Source organism: Peromyscus eremicus, chromosome 8a (genome assembly GCF_949786415.1).
Source record: "Peromyscus eremicus chromosome 8a, PerEre_H2_v1, whole genome shotgun sequence".
In the NCBI taxonomy this organism is placed as follows: Eukaryota; Metazoa; Chordata; class Mammalia; order Rodentia; family Cricetidae; genus Peromyscus; species Peromyscus eremicus.
In genome coordinates, this window is record NC_081423.1 from 92,354,722 (window position 1) to 92,372,714 (window position 17,993).

The following is a 17,993-nucleotide window of genomic DNA, read 5'->3' on the forward strand; positions in this document are numbered from 1 at the left end:
TTTCAGGAATTTTTGGAAATTCTGTTCTAATCCCAAGTCAAATTTCATTTAACAATTGTTTTTATGAAACTCAAGTCAGCAACTCAAACAGCATTTTTCAAAATCAAGCATTTCAATACAACACATACCACTTGAATACTTAAACACTGAGGAATGAGAGTAGTATTGATGCCTTGTTTCTCATCATAAAACCGTCATGTTTCAATAAAATCAGAAAGGTTTGTATGTCTAGTGAAAACACGTCAGTAATATGCAGTAGTCCAAATTGGATCCAAGGTACCTCAGGCACTGTTCATTGGTGTTTCATGGTATGTAATGGCATGTGCCATACAGAGTGTGCATGTTGTGTGCTCAGAACCAAGGCTGCAGTGAAGCCACCCCATGTAATACAGGTGAGTGCTGCCAGAGACATCTCAGTTTCATTATGGGTTTGATTTTGAATTAACTTTTAGTTGCTATGTGTCCAGAAACCTTTCACTACTGCTAGTTTTTCATAATGACTGCAGTTATACGGCACATGGGGTTACAACCCATGATTTAAAAAGCTTTGCTCTTGTTCATTGAATATTTAATGTAGGATTTTACTTGGAGTATTTCAATGAATACTCATCCCAACACCACTGAGTATATGTATTAATATCCCCATGGTGAAGAAGAAGTAGATACTCAAAGAGATGATGTGAGTAAAACCCAAGTGCGTTTTATTTCAGGCCCTCCACTCCACTGTTCTTCTATTTGCTTGACCTAGAAACCTGCACCCGTTTCCTCAGAGCAAATCCAACAGCTGCCCTGCTTGGAAAGGACGTGGTTGACCAAAGATCTCATGGCGCTTCTTTTCTCCCTTATCTTTCTTAGGCCACCTCGAGATTTAGATTCCAAGGCTTGCATTTCTATTGGAAATCAGGTGAGAGAAGTCCTGAGTCCTCTTCGTCCGTATGTTTCCAACGGAATACCGAAAAACATTTGTGGCAGAATGTCAGGGGATGGATGGGAAAAGGTTTGGAATTCAAAGGGAGCTGACTCATGGTGCTTTTGCTATTTTGAATTGGGAATTGCAGTCAAGCAAGTGTGGTCCTCATGGAAGGCAGCTGAGGGAGATAGATGGCTCTCTCGGGAGGATGTTTATCAAAGCCACACAGGTCTAGTTGCTATGAGCCAGTTACCGATGACAAGGAGCTGCAGCATAGATAACTTCAGAGGCACCGTTTAAGTCACGTTGGGTGGAGTTGGGTCTGTTGCTGGGGACAAGGGGGACAAGCAAGTTGTCTACCGTGGGTCCCTAAACATTTCCTGATTCTCCTTGCTTTGAGTGGCACCTTGACATGCTAGAAAAACTTGTGGCCCAGCTCTCATACCAAGGACGCAGGAAAACAAAAACAAAAACAAAAAACAAAAAAACAAACAAAAAACCAAACCAAAGGGCAGTATACTTATGCCCTGTTGAGTTTTCACTTTTTTCATTTGTGACTACTTTTCCTCCTCGCAGAACTTTGAGGTGAAGGCAGATGACCTGGAGCCTATAGTGGAGCTGGGCCGAGGTGCGTACGGGGTGGTGGAGAAGATGCGACACGTGCCCAGCGGGCAGATCATGGCGGTGAAGGTAGAGTTGTCGTTCTGATAAGCTGTTTGTGTCTTCAGTGTATGCGCTTGCCCGTCTCAGCTGTGAATGGGCTTTTTGCACAGAAGCAAAACAACCCACCATAGAATAAAAAAGAAGGACTCTTTGTATTAATCAGTATTTCCCCTGAACTTTGAGGAAGGTACTCTGCCGGCCTGTCTCATAGCTGCTTTCTATTTATTTTCGAAGTCTTCCCTGTGCCCCCCTTTAAATTTTAAAGAATTTGTGTGTGTGTGTGTGTGTGTGTGTGTGTGTGTGTGTGTGTCTGTGTGTGTGTGTGTGTGTGTGTGTGTGTGTGTGTGTGTGTGTGTGTCTATACACATGGGTACAGGTGCCCTTGGAAGCCAGAAGAGGGTGTCAGGTCTCCTGGAGCTAGAATTATAGGTAGTTGTGAGCCACCTGATTTGGGTCCAAGAACTAAACTTTGCTCTTCTACAAGCACACTATGTGCTCTTAACCACTGACCCATCTATCTCTAGTCCCTACTACTGTGTAACGAATTACACTTAAAATAATCAATGGTACTTTAAAACCCTCATCTAATACCAACCCAAATTAAAATTTTCTTAACTCAAAATATTGTTATTCTGTTGTTGTTATTTTATCAAATCAAATTCTAAACAAAAGCCTCTTTAATTACATATTGTGTTGTTTTAAAAGAACTGCCCTTGAAAATCAAGAAACAAAACCCGAGAAATAAATTGTTTGTATTTGTGGGGAAAAGAAGGGTAAAAAGTATCTAGTGTTGATTTCTTGGATTTTGAGCTATGGGCAGTTTGGAATCAGCCTGCATGTCTTAAGGAGATTCTGAGTACTCTAGAGGTGACTTTCGAATGTGGAAAGATGTATGTCCAAATGACAGCATTTTCTATTAGAGATACAATCATGGGTGACTTTTATTACCAAATTTGTCCTAGAATGAATTTCCTAAGGGTACTTGTCTTAGTTAGGGTTTCTATTGCTGTGAAGAGACACCATGACCATGGCAGTTCTTATAAATGAAAACGTTTAGTTGGGTGGCTTATAGTTTAGAGATTCTGTCCATTATCATCATGGTGGGACACGGTGGTGTGTAGGCAGATATGGTGCTGGAGAGGTAGCTGAGAAGTCTATATCTTGTACAGGCACCAGGAAGTGAACTGCAACACTGGGTAGTATCTTGAGCATATATGAGACCTGAAAGCCTGCCTCCACAGTGACACACTTCTTCCAACAAGACCACACCTACTCCAACAAGACAATACCTCCTAATAGTGCCACTCCCTTTGGAATAATTTTCTTTCAAACCACCACAGTACCTAGGGTTGACTATAGCTATGGTACTTCAACATTTTCCAAAAGTGGGGATTTTCACCATTTTTGCTATTTTCTTTTTGTTTTAAAGATTTATTTTTATGTGTATGTATGTGTGTGTACCTGACTGCATGTATATGTATCATGTGTGTGCAGTGCCTACAGAGGCCAGTAGAGGGCATCAGATCCCCTGGAAGTGGAGTTACGGACAGTTGTGAGCTGCCATGTGGGTACTGGGAACCAAATCTGGCTCCTCTGCAAGAGAACAAGTGTGCTCTTAACTGCTGAGCTGTCTCTCCAGCCCACCTGTTTTTCTTTTTCTCAAACCTTGGGATCTCAGATAAGCAGAAAATAATCAATGCTATCACCTTTTGTATTGAACTGACCTAAACATTGATTGCTTTTGCAGCTTTGAAGTGCTTTCCCACATACTTGCCCCCTCTCTGAGGTACACTATGTGTTTGTTTCTAAGCAGGGGCTGGTCAGGAAATCAAATGGTCAACCATCCTCATCATTTTTCATTTGTTCAAATAGCTAATGCTTAGGGATGTTGTGGGCCAAGTTTCTACTAACAGCAGAAAGTTTCATTCAGTTGTTAGGATAGGGCCCTGGTGGGTTCTCATCTTTTCAGCTGACTCTTTCCCAGAGGAGTGACCATACATTTCCCATGTGTTCCCATTCAGCGGATCCGGGCCACAGTTAACAGCCAGGAGCAGAAACGGCTACTGATGGATCTAGACGTTTCCATGAGGACAGTGGACTGTCCATTTACCGTCACCTTCTATGGTGCACTCTTCCGGGAGGTAGGTGATCCAGGGTCTCCGATCTCATCACAGTCTCACTGCTCTCTGCTGGGCCTGCTCTTTGGAGATAATCTTATTTGCTTTTAAATGATTTTAAAATCTTGAGGAGACACCATCCCTTTCTTCTGAAAAGAAACAGCCCTTCAGAAAGATTGTTGGTTATGTTTTTCTTTTTCTCATTTCTCTCCTCATTGATAATCCCTGAATTTATTGGTCTCCAGGGTGATGTGTGGATATGCATGGAGCTCATGGATACGTCACTAGATAAATTCTACAAACAAGTTATTGATAAAGGCCAAACAATTCCAGAGGATATCTTAGGGAAGATAGCAGTTTCTGTGAGTACATCATGAACGCCACCTACTCAAGGGGAATGGGAAAAGTCCAGGATTTCTGTCTTTGCCTAATAACCGCCATCCAACTGTTAGATCTGTTACTTCACCAGGTTCTGTTGGGTACTGAGTATGTCAGTGGGAAGCTAAATCGATGCTTTTCTTCCCAATCTCTATGTAGTACATGCAGCTAATGACCTGGTTTGGTAAACCATGCCAAATGCCTCTATCTTGGTTTCGTTTCTTTGGCTGTGATTTAAAAAAATATATAACCTGACAAAAGCAACCTAAGGGAGTTTAGGCTCATTTAGCTCACAGTTCCAGGTTGCAGGCCGTTATTGAAGAGAGTCGAGGCATCAGGAACTTGAAGCAGTTATTCGTATTATATCCACAGTCAAGGGCAGAGAACAATGAATTAGCACATTCATTTTGTTTCCTATATTTTTATGCAATCTTCTACCCAAAGAATGGCACCATCCACAGTGGGTGGGCTCTTCCCACTTCAATGGACACAATCAAGACAATCTTCTACAGGCATGTCCACAGGCCAACTTTATCTAGACAGTCTCTCTTTAGACTCTTCTCCAAGGTGATTCTAGATTGTGTCAAGTTGACCATTAAAACTCACCATCATGGCCTCCAAACTATGTGTTTATCTTCTGTGATGACCATTCCTACACCTGTACTCAGATATACTTTAGTTCAACTTTCTCTTGTAGAGTTTTTAATATTTTCTTAACACTATAGCGTAAAAGAAATTAGAATACAAGGCAACCTTGATGACTACCAAGGTTTAGGAAGGTGGAGGAAAAATGATGCTTAAGAGAGATGAAGGAGGCATCTCTGCTGGAAGATACAATCTAACTTGGTGGGAGGAGTTCAGTTAGGTAACTTCCTGTTGTTTTCCTTATTAGGGTTACTACCATTTGAGAAAATCACTCCTTAAGCAATTTTAAGCAAGGAGAGTTAATGAAAATTGAACACACTTAACATTCAGCTTCTTTCCAGTGATGGGGTCAGTAAATCTACTCTGTTTAACTTGCAGATTGTAAAAGCATTAGAGCATCTACACAGTAAGCTCTCTGTTATCCATCGAGGTAAGCATATGTAGAGCTGTCTCGGCAGTTCCTTGTACTAAGTTCATTTCTTTTGCCTGGTGTCTCCCTTCCTCTCCTGCTCTTCCCCGTACGTATAGGGGTGGGGTTGAGTTAGGTAGGAGAACTAAAGGGCCTTCCTTTGGGATTGTATAACAAATGTAAGTAGTTGTATTAATCTTCTATTACTGTGACAAAACCCTTGACACAATCAGCTGATAAAGAAGAAAGGTTTACTTTGAATCACAGATTGAAGGTTTCAGTCTGTACTTAACTGACCTTGTTGCTATTTGGCCAGTGATGAGGCAACAGAGTAGTTCAAGATGGTGGGACCATGTTGCAGAGGAACCTCATTCACCTTTTGACCAGGGATAAAAGGGAGACAATGAGATCAGCATCCTATAATTCCCTTCAAGGGCAGTCCCCAGTGATCTAAAACATCCCTCCAAGCCCCACCTTGGGTTTCAACATCTCCCATATGGCTAAACTAAGGACTAAGCGTGTATGTAGCACATGGGCTCTTAGAAGACCTTTAAGATTCAGGCTGTAGGCCTTGGCCATTTTTTGAAAATATAAAAACAAGTGAATTTTGTATTATACCTAAATTGAATAGAAATTCACCAAAGAGAGCTATGGATGCATCATTGAAAATTTGAAAGGACCGAAGGGGGAAAAAAATGCAGCTTGTATTATGCATCCTGTAGCAGGAGGTAGTTACAGAAGCATAGTCACAGGATGAATCAGAACTGCATCTTAACAAGATCCTCAGATGTGTCTGTGCAAGTGTAGTGTGGAAATCTCCAGAACAAAGCAGAGCCTTTCCAGGCTACCGGAAGTGGGGGGAAATCTCTTTCCGGCCTTCCTCTTTTCCTGTTAGATCTTATTTTTGCACAGGTGTGTGTGTGTGTGTGTGTGTGTGTGTGTGTGTGTGTGTGTGTGTATGTGTTTACCCATGCATGTACATAGAGGCCAGAGAAAAATGTCAGGTTCTTGCTCTGTCACACGCTGTATTATTTCTTTGAGGCAGGGTCTCTCATTGAAGGAGCTAGCCAACCCCAGTGATCCTCCTGTCTCCTCACAGAACTAGGTCACTGGTGTGCATGACCACGCCTAGCTTTTAATGTGGGTTCTAGGGATTTGAACTCAGGTCCTTCACGCTTGCACAGTGTATGCTTTTAGGTGCTGAGCATTCTCCCTGGCTGTGTCTCTTATTTCTTCATCTGTCCGCTCATCTAATTTATCTACCCATTCTTTTCTATCCATTCGTCTCATAAAATATTATTTAAAGTTTTGTTTTTACTTAGGTGTATATGTGTGCTTACATATGTGTGTGGTCTCTGCCACATTAGTGCAGAGCCCACAGAGGCCAGAAGAGGGCATTGAACCCCCTGGAGCTAGAGTTACATGCTGTCGTGAACTGCCTGATATATAGGGCCTGTGATCTGAACTTAGGTCCACTAGAAGAGCAGCAAGCTCTCTAACCATTGAGACATCCCTCCAGCCTGTAAAGTCACTTTCAGTATAGATGTTTTTAATAACATGAAGAAGAACTAAGAGTTATCTAGGAAAATGTATTCTTTAAAAAATTCTACTGACCTAGAGAGATGTCTCAGTGCTTAAGAACACTGACTGTTCTTGCAATTCCCAGCACCCACGTGGTGGCTCACAACCATCTGTAAGTCCAGTCCTAGGGAGTCCAACACCCTCTTGTGCCTTCTGAGGGCACTGCACTTGCACACTGGGAGAGACATACTTAAAAATAAATAGATTTAAAAAAATTCTATATAGGGATTCTCAATAAAGAGATAACTAGAAAAACCTCAATAAAACAGCCCGGAAATAGGAAAGTACCGTATATGTAAGTTGTATAAGAAAAACAAGGAACTGGTTATTGTTGGAAGGTTCTAATATGGGCACTAAGGACTGTGCTTGGGGTAATTTTCAACCTCTGTGAGCTTGGCTATGATGTAAAATGTCACGCATGGTATACCTGCTGTCACTAGTGTTAACTGGCAGCAGTAAAGCTGGAAAAACAGAAGAGTGGACTATAAGAAGGAAGGGGGTCTACAAATAGGAGCGAGCATTCAGAGTATCTGTAGGTGCGGAAGTCGTTCGAACTTTCTTTTCAAAATATTGAAATATTCAGTTTTTTAAACTAGAATGTATACAAAGCTATGGAAGTAATAAAATGGTATTTGGTATGTCATCCAGTTTAAGAGAAAAATGATAGTGAGAATTTTTTATTTTATTTTTTTTTATGAGACAAGGTTTCCTGTAGCCCAGGATGGTCTCAGACTTGCTGTGTAGCTAAAGGATCCCCTCCCCGACCCCTGCCCTTTCTCTAAAGTCGTGGGATTATAGGCCTGTGCCACCATACCCAACTGAAGGGCTAAGTTTAGAATAAGCCTAGTCTTTGTATTCTATGACCTTTGTGCAAAGTGTCACGGAGGGCAGAAGTTAATTGTACTTTCCAGTTCTACCACCTAGAGAGAGCAATCGTTCATCTATTGGGGCATGTCAGTGGGTGGGTTATGCCTTCCTAACCTCAGTGGTTCATTTATCACCCCTTCTGCCCATGTTTGGACATGCCTGGGTTTATAACATTCTACACTAAGGTGGCCTCTGAGGAATTTCTTATAGAGATTTCAGTCCAAATGGTTTGTTGTGACCATACTTGAACATTTTACTCTCTTCTTTTTCATTCTTCAACCTCTTACTCTCACACTATTCAACAGAGCACTTTATTTTCTGTGTGTCTGTGTGTATACAATGTGTGTGTTGTATGTGTGTGAATGTGGGTACTCTCAGGCCACAGCTCACTTATAGAGAGCAAAGGGCAACCTCAGATGTTGGTCCTTGTCTTCTGTCTCATTTGAGACAGCATCTTGTTCACTGCTGTGTACATCAGGCTAGCTGGCCCACACTTCTGGGGAGTCTCGTGTCTGTGTCTCCCTTCTCCCGACAAGGACGCTGGGATTACAGACACACGTATAATGAATGCACCAGGCTTTTTAAACGGCTGCTGAGTAGTTGAACTCAGGTCCCCATGCTTGCATGATGAGTGCTTTTACCTGCTGAGCTATCTCCCTAGCTCTGATAGATGACTTTGCAGGGGACATTTGGTTTGGTAATCATTTTTAAGTTCTTACTATGTGTGTGGAGGCAATGAAATATAAGCAGAGGAGACAGTGTTTGGTGTTTCATAACTCTGAAAGACACAGACGAAATATGAAGGATTAAAAACCAAGTGGGAAGGAGCAAGCTGTATGTAGCTGTGAGTCAGGATTGATGGTGACATTTGTGTTAGGCAGCTTGGCAAACATGGAAGTGTAAGACAAGTGTAAGACAAGAGCCCTCTAGTGGTGGAGAAGTGAATTGTTGCTCTTTCTTTCAGATGTCAAGCCTTCTAACGTGCTCATTAACACTCTGGGCCAAGTGAAGATGTGTGACTTTGGAATCAGTGGCTACCTGGTGGACTCTGTTGCTAAAACGATCGATGCGGGTTGCAAACCATACATGGCTGTAAGTACTGCACCCAGAAGGGTGTGTGTGTGTGTGTGTGTGTGTGTGTGTGTGTGTGCGCGTGTGCGTGTGCGTGCGTGCATGTGTGCACCGAGAAATGTACCTGCTTGCAAAACTAGGCCAGAAAATAAGAAATGGATGGCTGTGAGGGAAAAATTGAAATAAATCTCCGATTCAATCAATATTCTGCATTGCATTATTTTCTTAAAGGTCTTGTGTCAGAAACCATTAGTTACTTGCTCCATATATTGTCTTTAGCCTTTGAAGTTATTATAACAAAATACCAAAAATTAGATGCCTTACAGAAAACAGATAGTTTTTTAAGAGTTTTTCACTCTGCAAAGTCCAAGATGAAGACCCTAGAAAGTTCAGGATGTGGTTGGAGCCTGCTTCTCTGGCTCCTTGTGTCTCCTTGGGTCCTCACGTGATGGAAGGAGCAGGGGAATCTGTTTAAGGCTTCTATTATGACAGTACTAACCTTATCCACGGGAACCTACCCCCAATCCACAGTCATCTTAGAAAGATACAACTTCTACAACTTCCCGTCATGGTCACAGGTGGGATAAGGTTTTAACATGTGCATTTTTGGATGACACAAACATGCAAATTCAGAATTAAGTCGAAGGGACATATTTGAAAATACGTATAAGTAGTGCGCACTGCTGTACAGTTTTAGACACTGACTTGCATGTGAGTATTAGCTTGATCGTGGTTGGAAGACTATGGATAACTTAAATTCCCCACACAAGGCAGTTGTCATCACAGAACACCTCAGGGCACGTGCATGCTCACTGCTCACTAGCAAGACCTTGAGATTCGTTCAAGCGGAGGAACACATTCATTTTTGAAATGGACTTGTGTTTGGGTCTGAAAACTTCTTGTCCATATTTGAGTGAAAGTCCCTAAGGTCTCTTAACATTAGATGGTCAGACAGTAGCTGGGAACTTCTGCAGATTTTTTTTTTTCTTGTAAGTTTTGAGCTGTTGGTGTTTTTACAAATGATGATTTCAATAGATAGAGATTTTGACCATGTACCCTTGTTCTTGTTAAGGCAATTAAAATTTGTTATGAGGGATCTGGATTTATTGCTGCCTCTAAGAAAAGACAAATATATAAAGAAGGGAAGCCCTGTGGAGACATTTCATAGCTTGTGATTACCCAGTCTTTTGGACTGGGAGGCACATTAACAGAGTCAAATAACTCATTTGGCATCTGGTGCTGTCTCCATCTGGGTCTTTATTGAGCTACACATAGCATGGCAATTATGTTTCCATTTCTTAGCTCTCTGTCTCCTTTCCAGCCTGAACGAATAAACCCGGAGCTCAACCAGAAGGGGTACAGTGTGAAGTCTGACATTTGGAGTCTGGGCATCACCATGGTAACCTATGATCATCATTGTGGGCTATGAGGTTTTGAGCATGAAACTGGATGGAATAGTCTTTGGGGACCCAGAAGCAAATGCCCTTGAGACACCACACTTGGGCACCACTTCCTGTCTGAAATGGCAGGTTGTTTTCCCGGGCTGATTATTTGCAGTGTGGTTCAGTGGAAACCCTATAATGAGATCTGGCAGTCCAGATTTTCCTGTCTCTTACTAGTCATATGACCTACAGTAACTCGTGTATTCTTATAGACTATCTTTCTGATAGACATGGGGTTAATAGAGTTCTTATAGTTTAAATTAAGTGATTATAATCAAGACAAGAAACTTAAGTTACAAAAAGAATGCTAATGTGCAGGGGCCCTGATAGGCCAAATGCACTAAGCTATGTATTTGATTTTAATTTTTTGAGACCAGGTCTTATGTAGCCCAGGCTGGCTCCAAAATCTATCTGTAGTCCAGCATGACCTTTAACTTCTGATCCTCCACCCTTCACTTGCAAAGTGCTGGGATTACATGCATGCACCACCATGCTTAGTTTGATACCATGTTGGGGATTGAACTCTTGGATTCATGAGTGCTATGCAAGTGCTCACAACTGGGTAACGTCATCCCAAGCTCTGCGCTGAACATTTTCGCGGTGGAAGTTTTGGATGTTGAAATCAGATCTCTCCTAAGAACACAATAACAGATGGTGTACTTTCCCGAGCCTGGTCCTACGGCCGCACAGTCAGTGCCTTATCTGTACTCTCTGTGTACGTTTTCAGAGTCTCTGAGGTCTGGAATTATCCACTGTGGTCCTGGCTCCTGCCCAGGACCAGCAGCTGATTATATCCAGTGAGTTATTCCATGTCCCTGCCCAGAAAACATGTGATTCTGTCACAGCAGAGTGGCCTTTACTCAAGTCCAAAAAAAGATCAGTTATTCGGTCCTGGGTAACTTTTTTTTTTTTAATTTTCCATTTCACGAAAGGACCTGTAGGTGGCAGCAGAGGCACAGTGCTGCCAAAGTCTTAAAAATTCCTTCCTGGCCAGATATTTGAAAAACTGGTTGTTTCCTGTCTTGAACTTTAATGCTCTTGGCTGATAAGTTTCTATTAAATAGCATTCTGGGTATTATCAAGGGACCCGTTTATTTAGGTAGGTCTAAATAGCTGTCACTGGTGAGATAATATTAAACAAAAAAATAGCACCGAGATTTCGTGAGAATGGGTTATTAGTTTATTTTTCTTCCCCTAATTATACTCGAGCCTCACCTCGAGTCCTCCTAAAAAGAAACCCAGCTGCTTCCTAAGAGCCCTTCTTAATGGTTGCCTCCCCCCTGTTTCCCTCCTTTTAGATTGAGCTGGCCATCCTTCGGTTTCCCTATGATTCTTGGGGAACTCCCTTCCAGCAGCTAAAGCAAGTGGTAGAAGAGCCGTCGCCACAGCTCCCAGCAGACAAGTTCTCCGCAGAGTTTGTTGACTTTACCTCACAGTGGTAAGAGGACCCTCCATCCCACAGACCTATGACTATCCTCCATGGGGTCTGAGCCATCCCATAGACTCATTTCAGAAGCATCCATGGAGTCTGACCTCCATGCTGCAGGACATAGTCCTTGCCCCTACCCCCACCCCAATTCCAGGTCTAGTAGGGAACTCAGTTAAGCCAATACTTATTTGATAGCATTATGATTGCATTGGCAAGACCAGGGGTGGAGATATGCATAGGATATTTGGAGGATATAAATTAAGATGGCTTTGTGTGTGTGTGTGTGTGTGTGTGTGTGTGGTGTATATGTGTGTGCGTAGGATATAAATCCTGAGCAGAGGCCATGAGAGGCATTTTCCCACTAAGGTGAGTAAGGAAGGAAAGGTATGCCCATTAGAAGGACTGTACTGTATTTGTATCACCAAAGCAGGAAAAACCTCTCCAAAACCTTGTGGTGGCCCGTTAATTTTAGCTGTCACCTTTGCACAATCTAGAGTCTCAGGGAGGGATTGTTTAGAACAGGTTGGCCTGTGGGACATCTGTGAGGGGATTGTTTTGATTATGTTAATGGATGTGGGAAGAGCCTAGAAGTGGATGGTATCATTCGCTGGGTTTGGGTCCTGGACCATACAAGGGAGAAGAGAAGCTGTGGACTAGAAACATGGGTGCATTCATTTCTCCCTGCTCTTGACTGTGACTGTGATGTGACAAGTTGTTTTCAATTTCCACTGCCCCAACTTCCTGCTATGCTGGATTATAACGTGGAGTTGTGAGCTCAAAGAAACCTTTTCTCTCTTAAGTTGTCTTCTGTCGGGGGTATTTTATTCCAGCAACAACAACGAAACTGGGACAGACCTGGGAGCAATTTAATATTGATTCCAGACAAATGCAGTAAGGCCTGGTGGAAGGCTAGGGGTGGGGGATGGATGCGAAGATTTATTTGTGCTGAGGAGATTGTGGGGCTTCGAGAATGTTTCTTGGATGTGTACAAGTCCTGCAGAGCTTTGCCTTGTGCAGAACCCATGTTGACTGTGGATGGATTTGCCCATACAGGTATAGTAGGTACTGTTGGGGCTTCGGAGGCAAATTCAAAGAAAGCTGGAGCACAAAGAGAGGAGTTACTGGCATAGTCTAGGAGAGTAAAAGAGGACATAGTATTTCCCAGGGACTCTCATGATGTCTGTCTGTACGATGGCCATGATGCTTAACAGAGCAGGAAGGGAGCAGCAGCCGCGGCTGCGGTGGGGAGGAGATGTCAAGAGTACAGCACAAAGTGGAACCCGGTTAGTTTAGATGGCAGTTCTGTGAAAGCAGATGGGAACTAGGAGGGAGTGCGTGGTGGGTCAGAGCTGGCTGTGGTCCCAACTGTGCCTCTTGGAGGGAGCAGTCTCAACCACAGTTGCCCTGGGAAGGCTCCCTGAGGTCCAGGGATGCTGAAGCAACACTCCCTGGGCTTTGTTACAGCCGTGCTTCTTTGGAAGTGGTGTTGCAAATACAGCTCTTACTGGAAAACATGATGAGCCGGGGTAACTCTTGGTTGCTTATGGCCCTTTAGGCTGTTTCTGGGTGCTCACCCCTTCTGGCTCCTGGTGCTCTCCCCTAATGTTTTACAAGGCTACCATGGCGGTTTATTCCAAGTTTTCATTTTGGCTGAAAGACCAGAGAGAGCTGGAGTACTGGGCTCTAGGACAATGTTGTTGGGTGTCTTTAATAAAAATGCATCCTCCCTTCTCTGGTCTCCTGAAGTGCATCCTGTTTTCCTTGAGTGATTGTGTGGGTGAGGTGATGCATCTGCCAGCTTGAAACTGGGTCATGATTTCTGCCTTTTAGATTCAAAAAACTTGATGGCTTTTGTTTTTATTTTGTTTCACTTTTTCCCCCTTATCCTCAAGTGTTTAAAGGTCACATAGGAAAAGCCATGAGTCATGTTGCATAGTTGACTCCAAGACTTCTCAGGAGAGTGCTCCCGGGAGGCGATCCTGTATAAGGCAGTGTCTTCAAGCTTCTCTTCTGTTGCTCTTCTTCTGCCTGGGCCCCTTCTCCAAGGATTCTGGGTATTTTGTGAAGCTTTGGGAAGAACAAGGCAGGTGTAAAAAATTCTAGAATGCCGGGTCTCCTGTTGTGGATCCATGGTTTAATGTAGTTCTCTGCCCTCCTTTTTCATTCACTGGTCAGTCTCTGTTAGCATTTTCCACGGTGCTGACCCCTGAGCTCTGCCCTCAGCATCAGTATTTTTCAAGTGTTTGCACCCTTAGCATGTGTCTGAGTTAGGGTTTCTGTTGCTGTGAAGAGATGCCATGACCACAGCAGCTCTTATAAAGGAAAACATTTAGTTGGGGCTGGCTTACAGTTCAGAGGTTCAGTCCATTATCATCATGTCGGGAAGTATGATGGCACGCAGGCAGACATGGTGCTGGAGAAGGAGCTGCGAGTTCTATATCTGGATCTGAAGGCAGCAGGAAGAGAATGCTGTATTGGGCCTAGCTTGAGCATCTAATGCCTCAAAGCCCACCCCCTGGTGACACACCTCCTCCAAGAAAGCCACACCCACTCCAACCAGGCCACACCTTCTAATAGTGCTACTCTTTATGGGCCTAGTAGGGGTGAGGGACATTATTTTACAAACCACCACAGCATGGTTCTGATGTCATCTCTCAGCATCTGGTGAGAACCCCAGCTTAGATGTCAGTTCTGTGAACATGCCTTCTGCTGCTGTGCGTTCCTGAATGCTTCTCATGTGCAACTGGTCACGTTGTTCAGTTACTCGTCTGTATCAAACTGTTTTTTCCCCCTCTCATTTAGCTTGATTTTTTTCCCCCAAAGAATCAAAGCATTAAAACTTTTACAAATATTTATAAAAATGATGTTGGGGCCAAAGTAAGTAGAGCAATTACCTAGCTTGTGTGAGGCTCCGGGTTCTATCCCCAGTGTACCAAAACCAACCAACCAACCAAACACCCAAAAACCTTGAGAGATGAATGTGTTGTAATTTTAATGTATGTGTATATGTGCAGCGAGTCCAGGTACCTGTGTTCTTGCTCTTTCTATAGTGACCACATTGTTCCCACCTTCTACCCCTGACACTCAAGAGTCTCATGGCTGTTCCTCTGAGAACTCCTTTTCTTTCTCTTATTCTCTGAATTTTAGCCCCAGATACTGTAGTTTATTCATCTACATATTTTGGGCTATTGACATGTTGTGGCTTTCCTGTAGCTTTTGAAAGCCTGGCAACCCTGTTAAGGCTGTGTTATTTCATTTGTATACGATGTGCCAGTTTGTCTCACTTATGGAGGTCATTAAAAATAATAAAATAGTGATAAAATTTATATCATGTCAGTCTTGAAGTTGTCAAAGGACAGATCTTCTTTTTAAAAACCACAAAATTGCCGGGCGGTGGTGGCGCATGCCTTTAATCTCAGCTCTTGGAAGGTAGAGCCAGGTGGATCTCTGTGAGTTCAAGGCCAGCCTGGTCTACAGAGTGAGTTCCAGGAAAGGCACAAAGCTACACAGAGAAACCCTGTCTCGAAAAACAAAAAACAAACAAAAAATCCCCACAAAATTTTATTTATTTATTTATGTATTTATTGTTTATTTTTGTGGGTGTGCATGTGTAGATGTAAACAACCGTCTTATTAAATAAAAAACATAGAACCAATGCAAAGAAGAAAGCCAAGAGATCAGAGCTAAGAGCCTTACCCGCCTGCTGCAGCTAGCCTCTTCAGCCAAGAGACCTCTCTGAAAGAGACCTACTTCCTGTCTGTTTGTCTTTATATAGACTTTCTGTTCCGCCTTCTCATTGGTTGTAAACCCAACCACATGACTGCCTCATCACTGCCTGTCTGTTCAGACCTCCAGGTCTTCTATGGTTGGTATTGAGATTAAAGGCATGTGTCTCCAATGCTGGCTGTATCCTTGAACATACAGAGATCTACCTAGCTCTGCCTACCAAGTGCTGGGATTAAAGGCGTTCACCACCAACACCCAGCTTTTGCTATGGCTCTAATAGCTCTGACCCCTGGGCAACTTTATTTATTAACATACAATTAAAATCACATTTTAGTACAAATAAAATATCACCATATGCATGTGTGCCTGAGTGTATGTTTGTATACCATGTACCTGCAAGAGCCCATGGAGGCCAGAAAAAGGTATCAGGTCCCCTAGAATTAGACTTAAAGGCTTCTGTGAGCTACCATGTGGGCCCTGGGAACTGAACCTAGGTCTTCTGTGAGAGCAGCCAGTGTGCTTAACCACTGAGCCATCTCTCCAGCCCCATGGGTATTGTCAAAGTTTTCAGTATTGCAGTTATTTTGGAATCAAGTCATCAGGAATCAACTGTGTAACGAGTGATTCTCTTTTGTCACCATGGGGATTGGGTAACCCTAGAAGAGAGCCAGTCTGGCTGTCCTGAGCATCCTTATGTATCCTCGGTTGGACTTTAGGACAGTAGGACAAAACAGTTCCCAGATCAGTAATGCTTGTGCCCACTATAAACCACCAATGTGTTCACTTGGATACCACCCTAAGAATGAACATAAAATTAGTTGAAAATTTCACTGACCCCCCTCCCCCATTTTTTATAGCTATTATGAGTGCCTTGGTGGACCTTTATAGACAAAATCTTATTTTTCATTTCTATTAATGGATGAGTCCATCCTGTGCTCAGGCACAGTGTCATTTCATTTGCTTTTCTATTGACAGTTTAGAAGTGAGCATGAGTAGAGTGGAAAGAACCCCGGTTATCTCTAAAGAAAGCTTACTTTTCTACTTGACTCTTATCTATTTTCTTATCACACAGCTGTACTACCGACACATTTTCATGAAAAGACCGTTATCTTTTCAAGTGCTACCACTACACTTATTCAGCATAGTCAGGCTATGGTCTTCAAGACCTTTCCCAGTGACCTGAGATCTTTGTGGTAAGCAGAGAGAGGGGACTGTGGATTTCAGAAGGGATACATGCTAGAAATGGTACAGTCTAGGGGTCTTTTTTTTCCCCTTGAGACGGGGTTTCTCTGTGTAGTTTTGGTACCTGTCCTGAATCTTGCTCTGTAGACCAGGCTGGCCTCGAACTCACAGAGATCCTCCTGGCTCTGCCTCCCAAGTGCTGGGATTAAAGGCATGTGCCACCGCTGCCTGGCTTAGTCTAGGGTTCTTGACCAGGTTTGTTTTCCCTGCCAGGTAAAGAATTAAAAGGCAGGAAAAAATCTGAAGCACAACAGGTAGCTGAGGAGAAATCTCATGCACTGCAGACAGAATCAGCAGTTAAGAGCACACATGTAATAGATACACAGACAAAAAGACCCTCTACAAAGCAGAAGGCGGCCTTGGGAAAGCCAAACTCTGTATCTTCTGCCCTGAAGAGTCTTCTTTTCCTACTTTAGGGTTGGTCACTTTGAAGACACAGATAGGTTGGTTGATTGGTCCACAACTGTTGTATGACGTGTCCTGCCTAGCCCTGACCCTGCTCCCTATCTGTCTGCCCACCAGGGAGTCTGTCTGACCCCTCTTTTCTCAGTAGCAAATGTTTAATCTCAAATCTCCAGATCAGTATATTTGTTTTTATGTCCCACCTTTGTGTTTGGGACAAGCGTAGAAGAGCGGTGTGTTGTTCACTGCCTTCGGGATTTGTCAAAGAGTTTGTGAGCTTTCACGGCACATATCCTCAGCACTGGGTGACGTGCTGCTGGATACCGTATGCCTGTGTCTAGAGAGACAGCGTAGTAGCTGCTGTCCTCCAGCCCATCAATGCTGCTTATTCCTTGTTGTATGTTAGTGCCTTAGCTTGGCATTTTATCACTGTTAAGAGACACCATGACCATGGCAACTCTTAGAAAGGAAACATTTAATTGAGGTGGCTTACTTAAATTTTAGAGGTTCAGTCCATTAACATTATGGCGGGGAGCATGGTGGCATGCAGGCAAGTATGGTGCTGGAGCCGAGCGTCCTACGTCTTGCAAGCAACAGGAAGTTGACTGAGAGTCACAATGAGGGAAGCTTGAGCAAAAGAGACCTCCAAGTCTACACCCTCAGTGACATACATACTTCCTCCAACAAGGCCATGCCTCCTGATAGCACCACTCCCTTTGAGGGGGCTGTTTTCTTCCAAACTACCAAGGTCAGAAAGTCATGACTTGGGGTGGACCAGCAGTTGCTACAGGCATCATCATGGCACCCATTTAAAACTCTTGAGGCCAGAGTGCCAGGTGCTTACTGGTTTTATTTTTCCTTTTCTTCAGTAGTGTCAGAGCAATAGTGCCTTGAGTGAAGAAAGGGAAACTGAGGCACTTACTCCTCATGAATGCCGAGATGAAAGGAACACTAATCTCTTTGTTCCCTTTTTGCAATCAGTCTTTTATTTAAGTTAGCATACAAAGGAATTGGTTTTGTTGAGGTTTTTCACAAGTATTTTGTTATTATTGTTCCCTTCCCCCTCTGCCTTCTGCATTCTTTTACCCCTGTTGGTCTGTTTGTCCCCACA

The 17,993-nt window shown here is 43.2% G+C and overlaps 1 protein-coding gene across 1 annotated transcript in view; it reads left to right on the forward strand.

Annotated features, from left to right (window-relative positions):
• Window positions 1-17,993, forward strand: part of Map2k6 (mitogen-activated protein kinase kinase 6) — a 42,847-nt gene that overhangs the window by 10,910 nt on the left and 13,944 nt on the right. Inside the window, exons 2-9 of the mRNA XM_059269795.1 lie at window positions 856-904; window positions 1,487-1,600; window positions 3,595-3,714; window positions 3,936-4,052; window positions 5,092-5,143; window positions 8,535-8,662; window positions 9,963-10,040; window positions 11,382-11,521. Of these exons, the coding sequence (XP_059125778.1) occupies window positions 856-904; window positions 1,487-1,600; window positions 3,595-3,714; window positions 3,936-4,052; window positions 5,092-5,143; window positions 8,535-8,662; window positions 9,963-10,040; window positions 11,382-11,521 (798 nt within the window). The remainder of the gene's footprint in view (window positions 1-855; window positions 905-1,486; window positions 1,601-3,594; window positions 3,715-3,935; window positions 4,053-5,091; window positions 5,144-8,534; window positions 8,663-9,962; window positions 10,041-11,381; window positions 11,522-17,993) is intronic.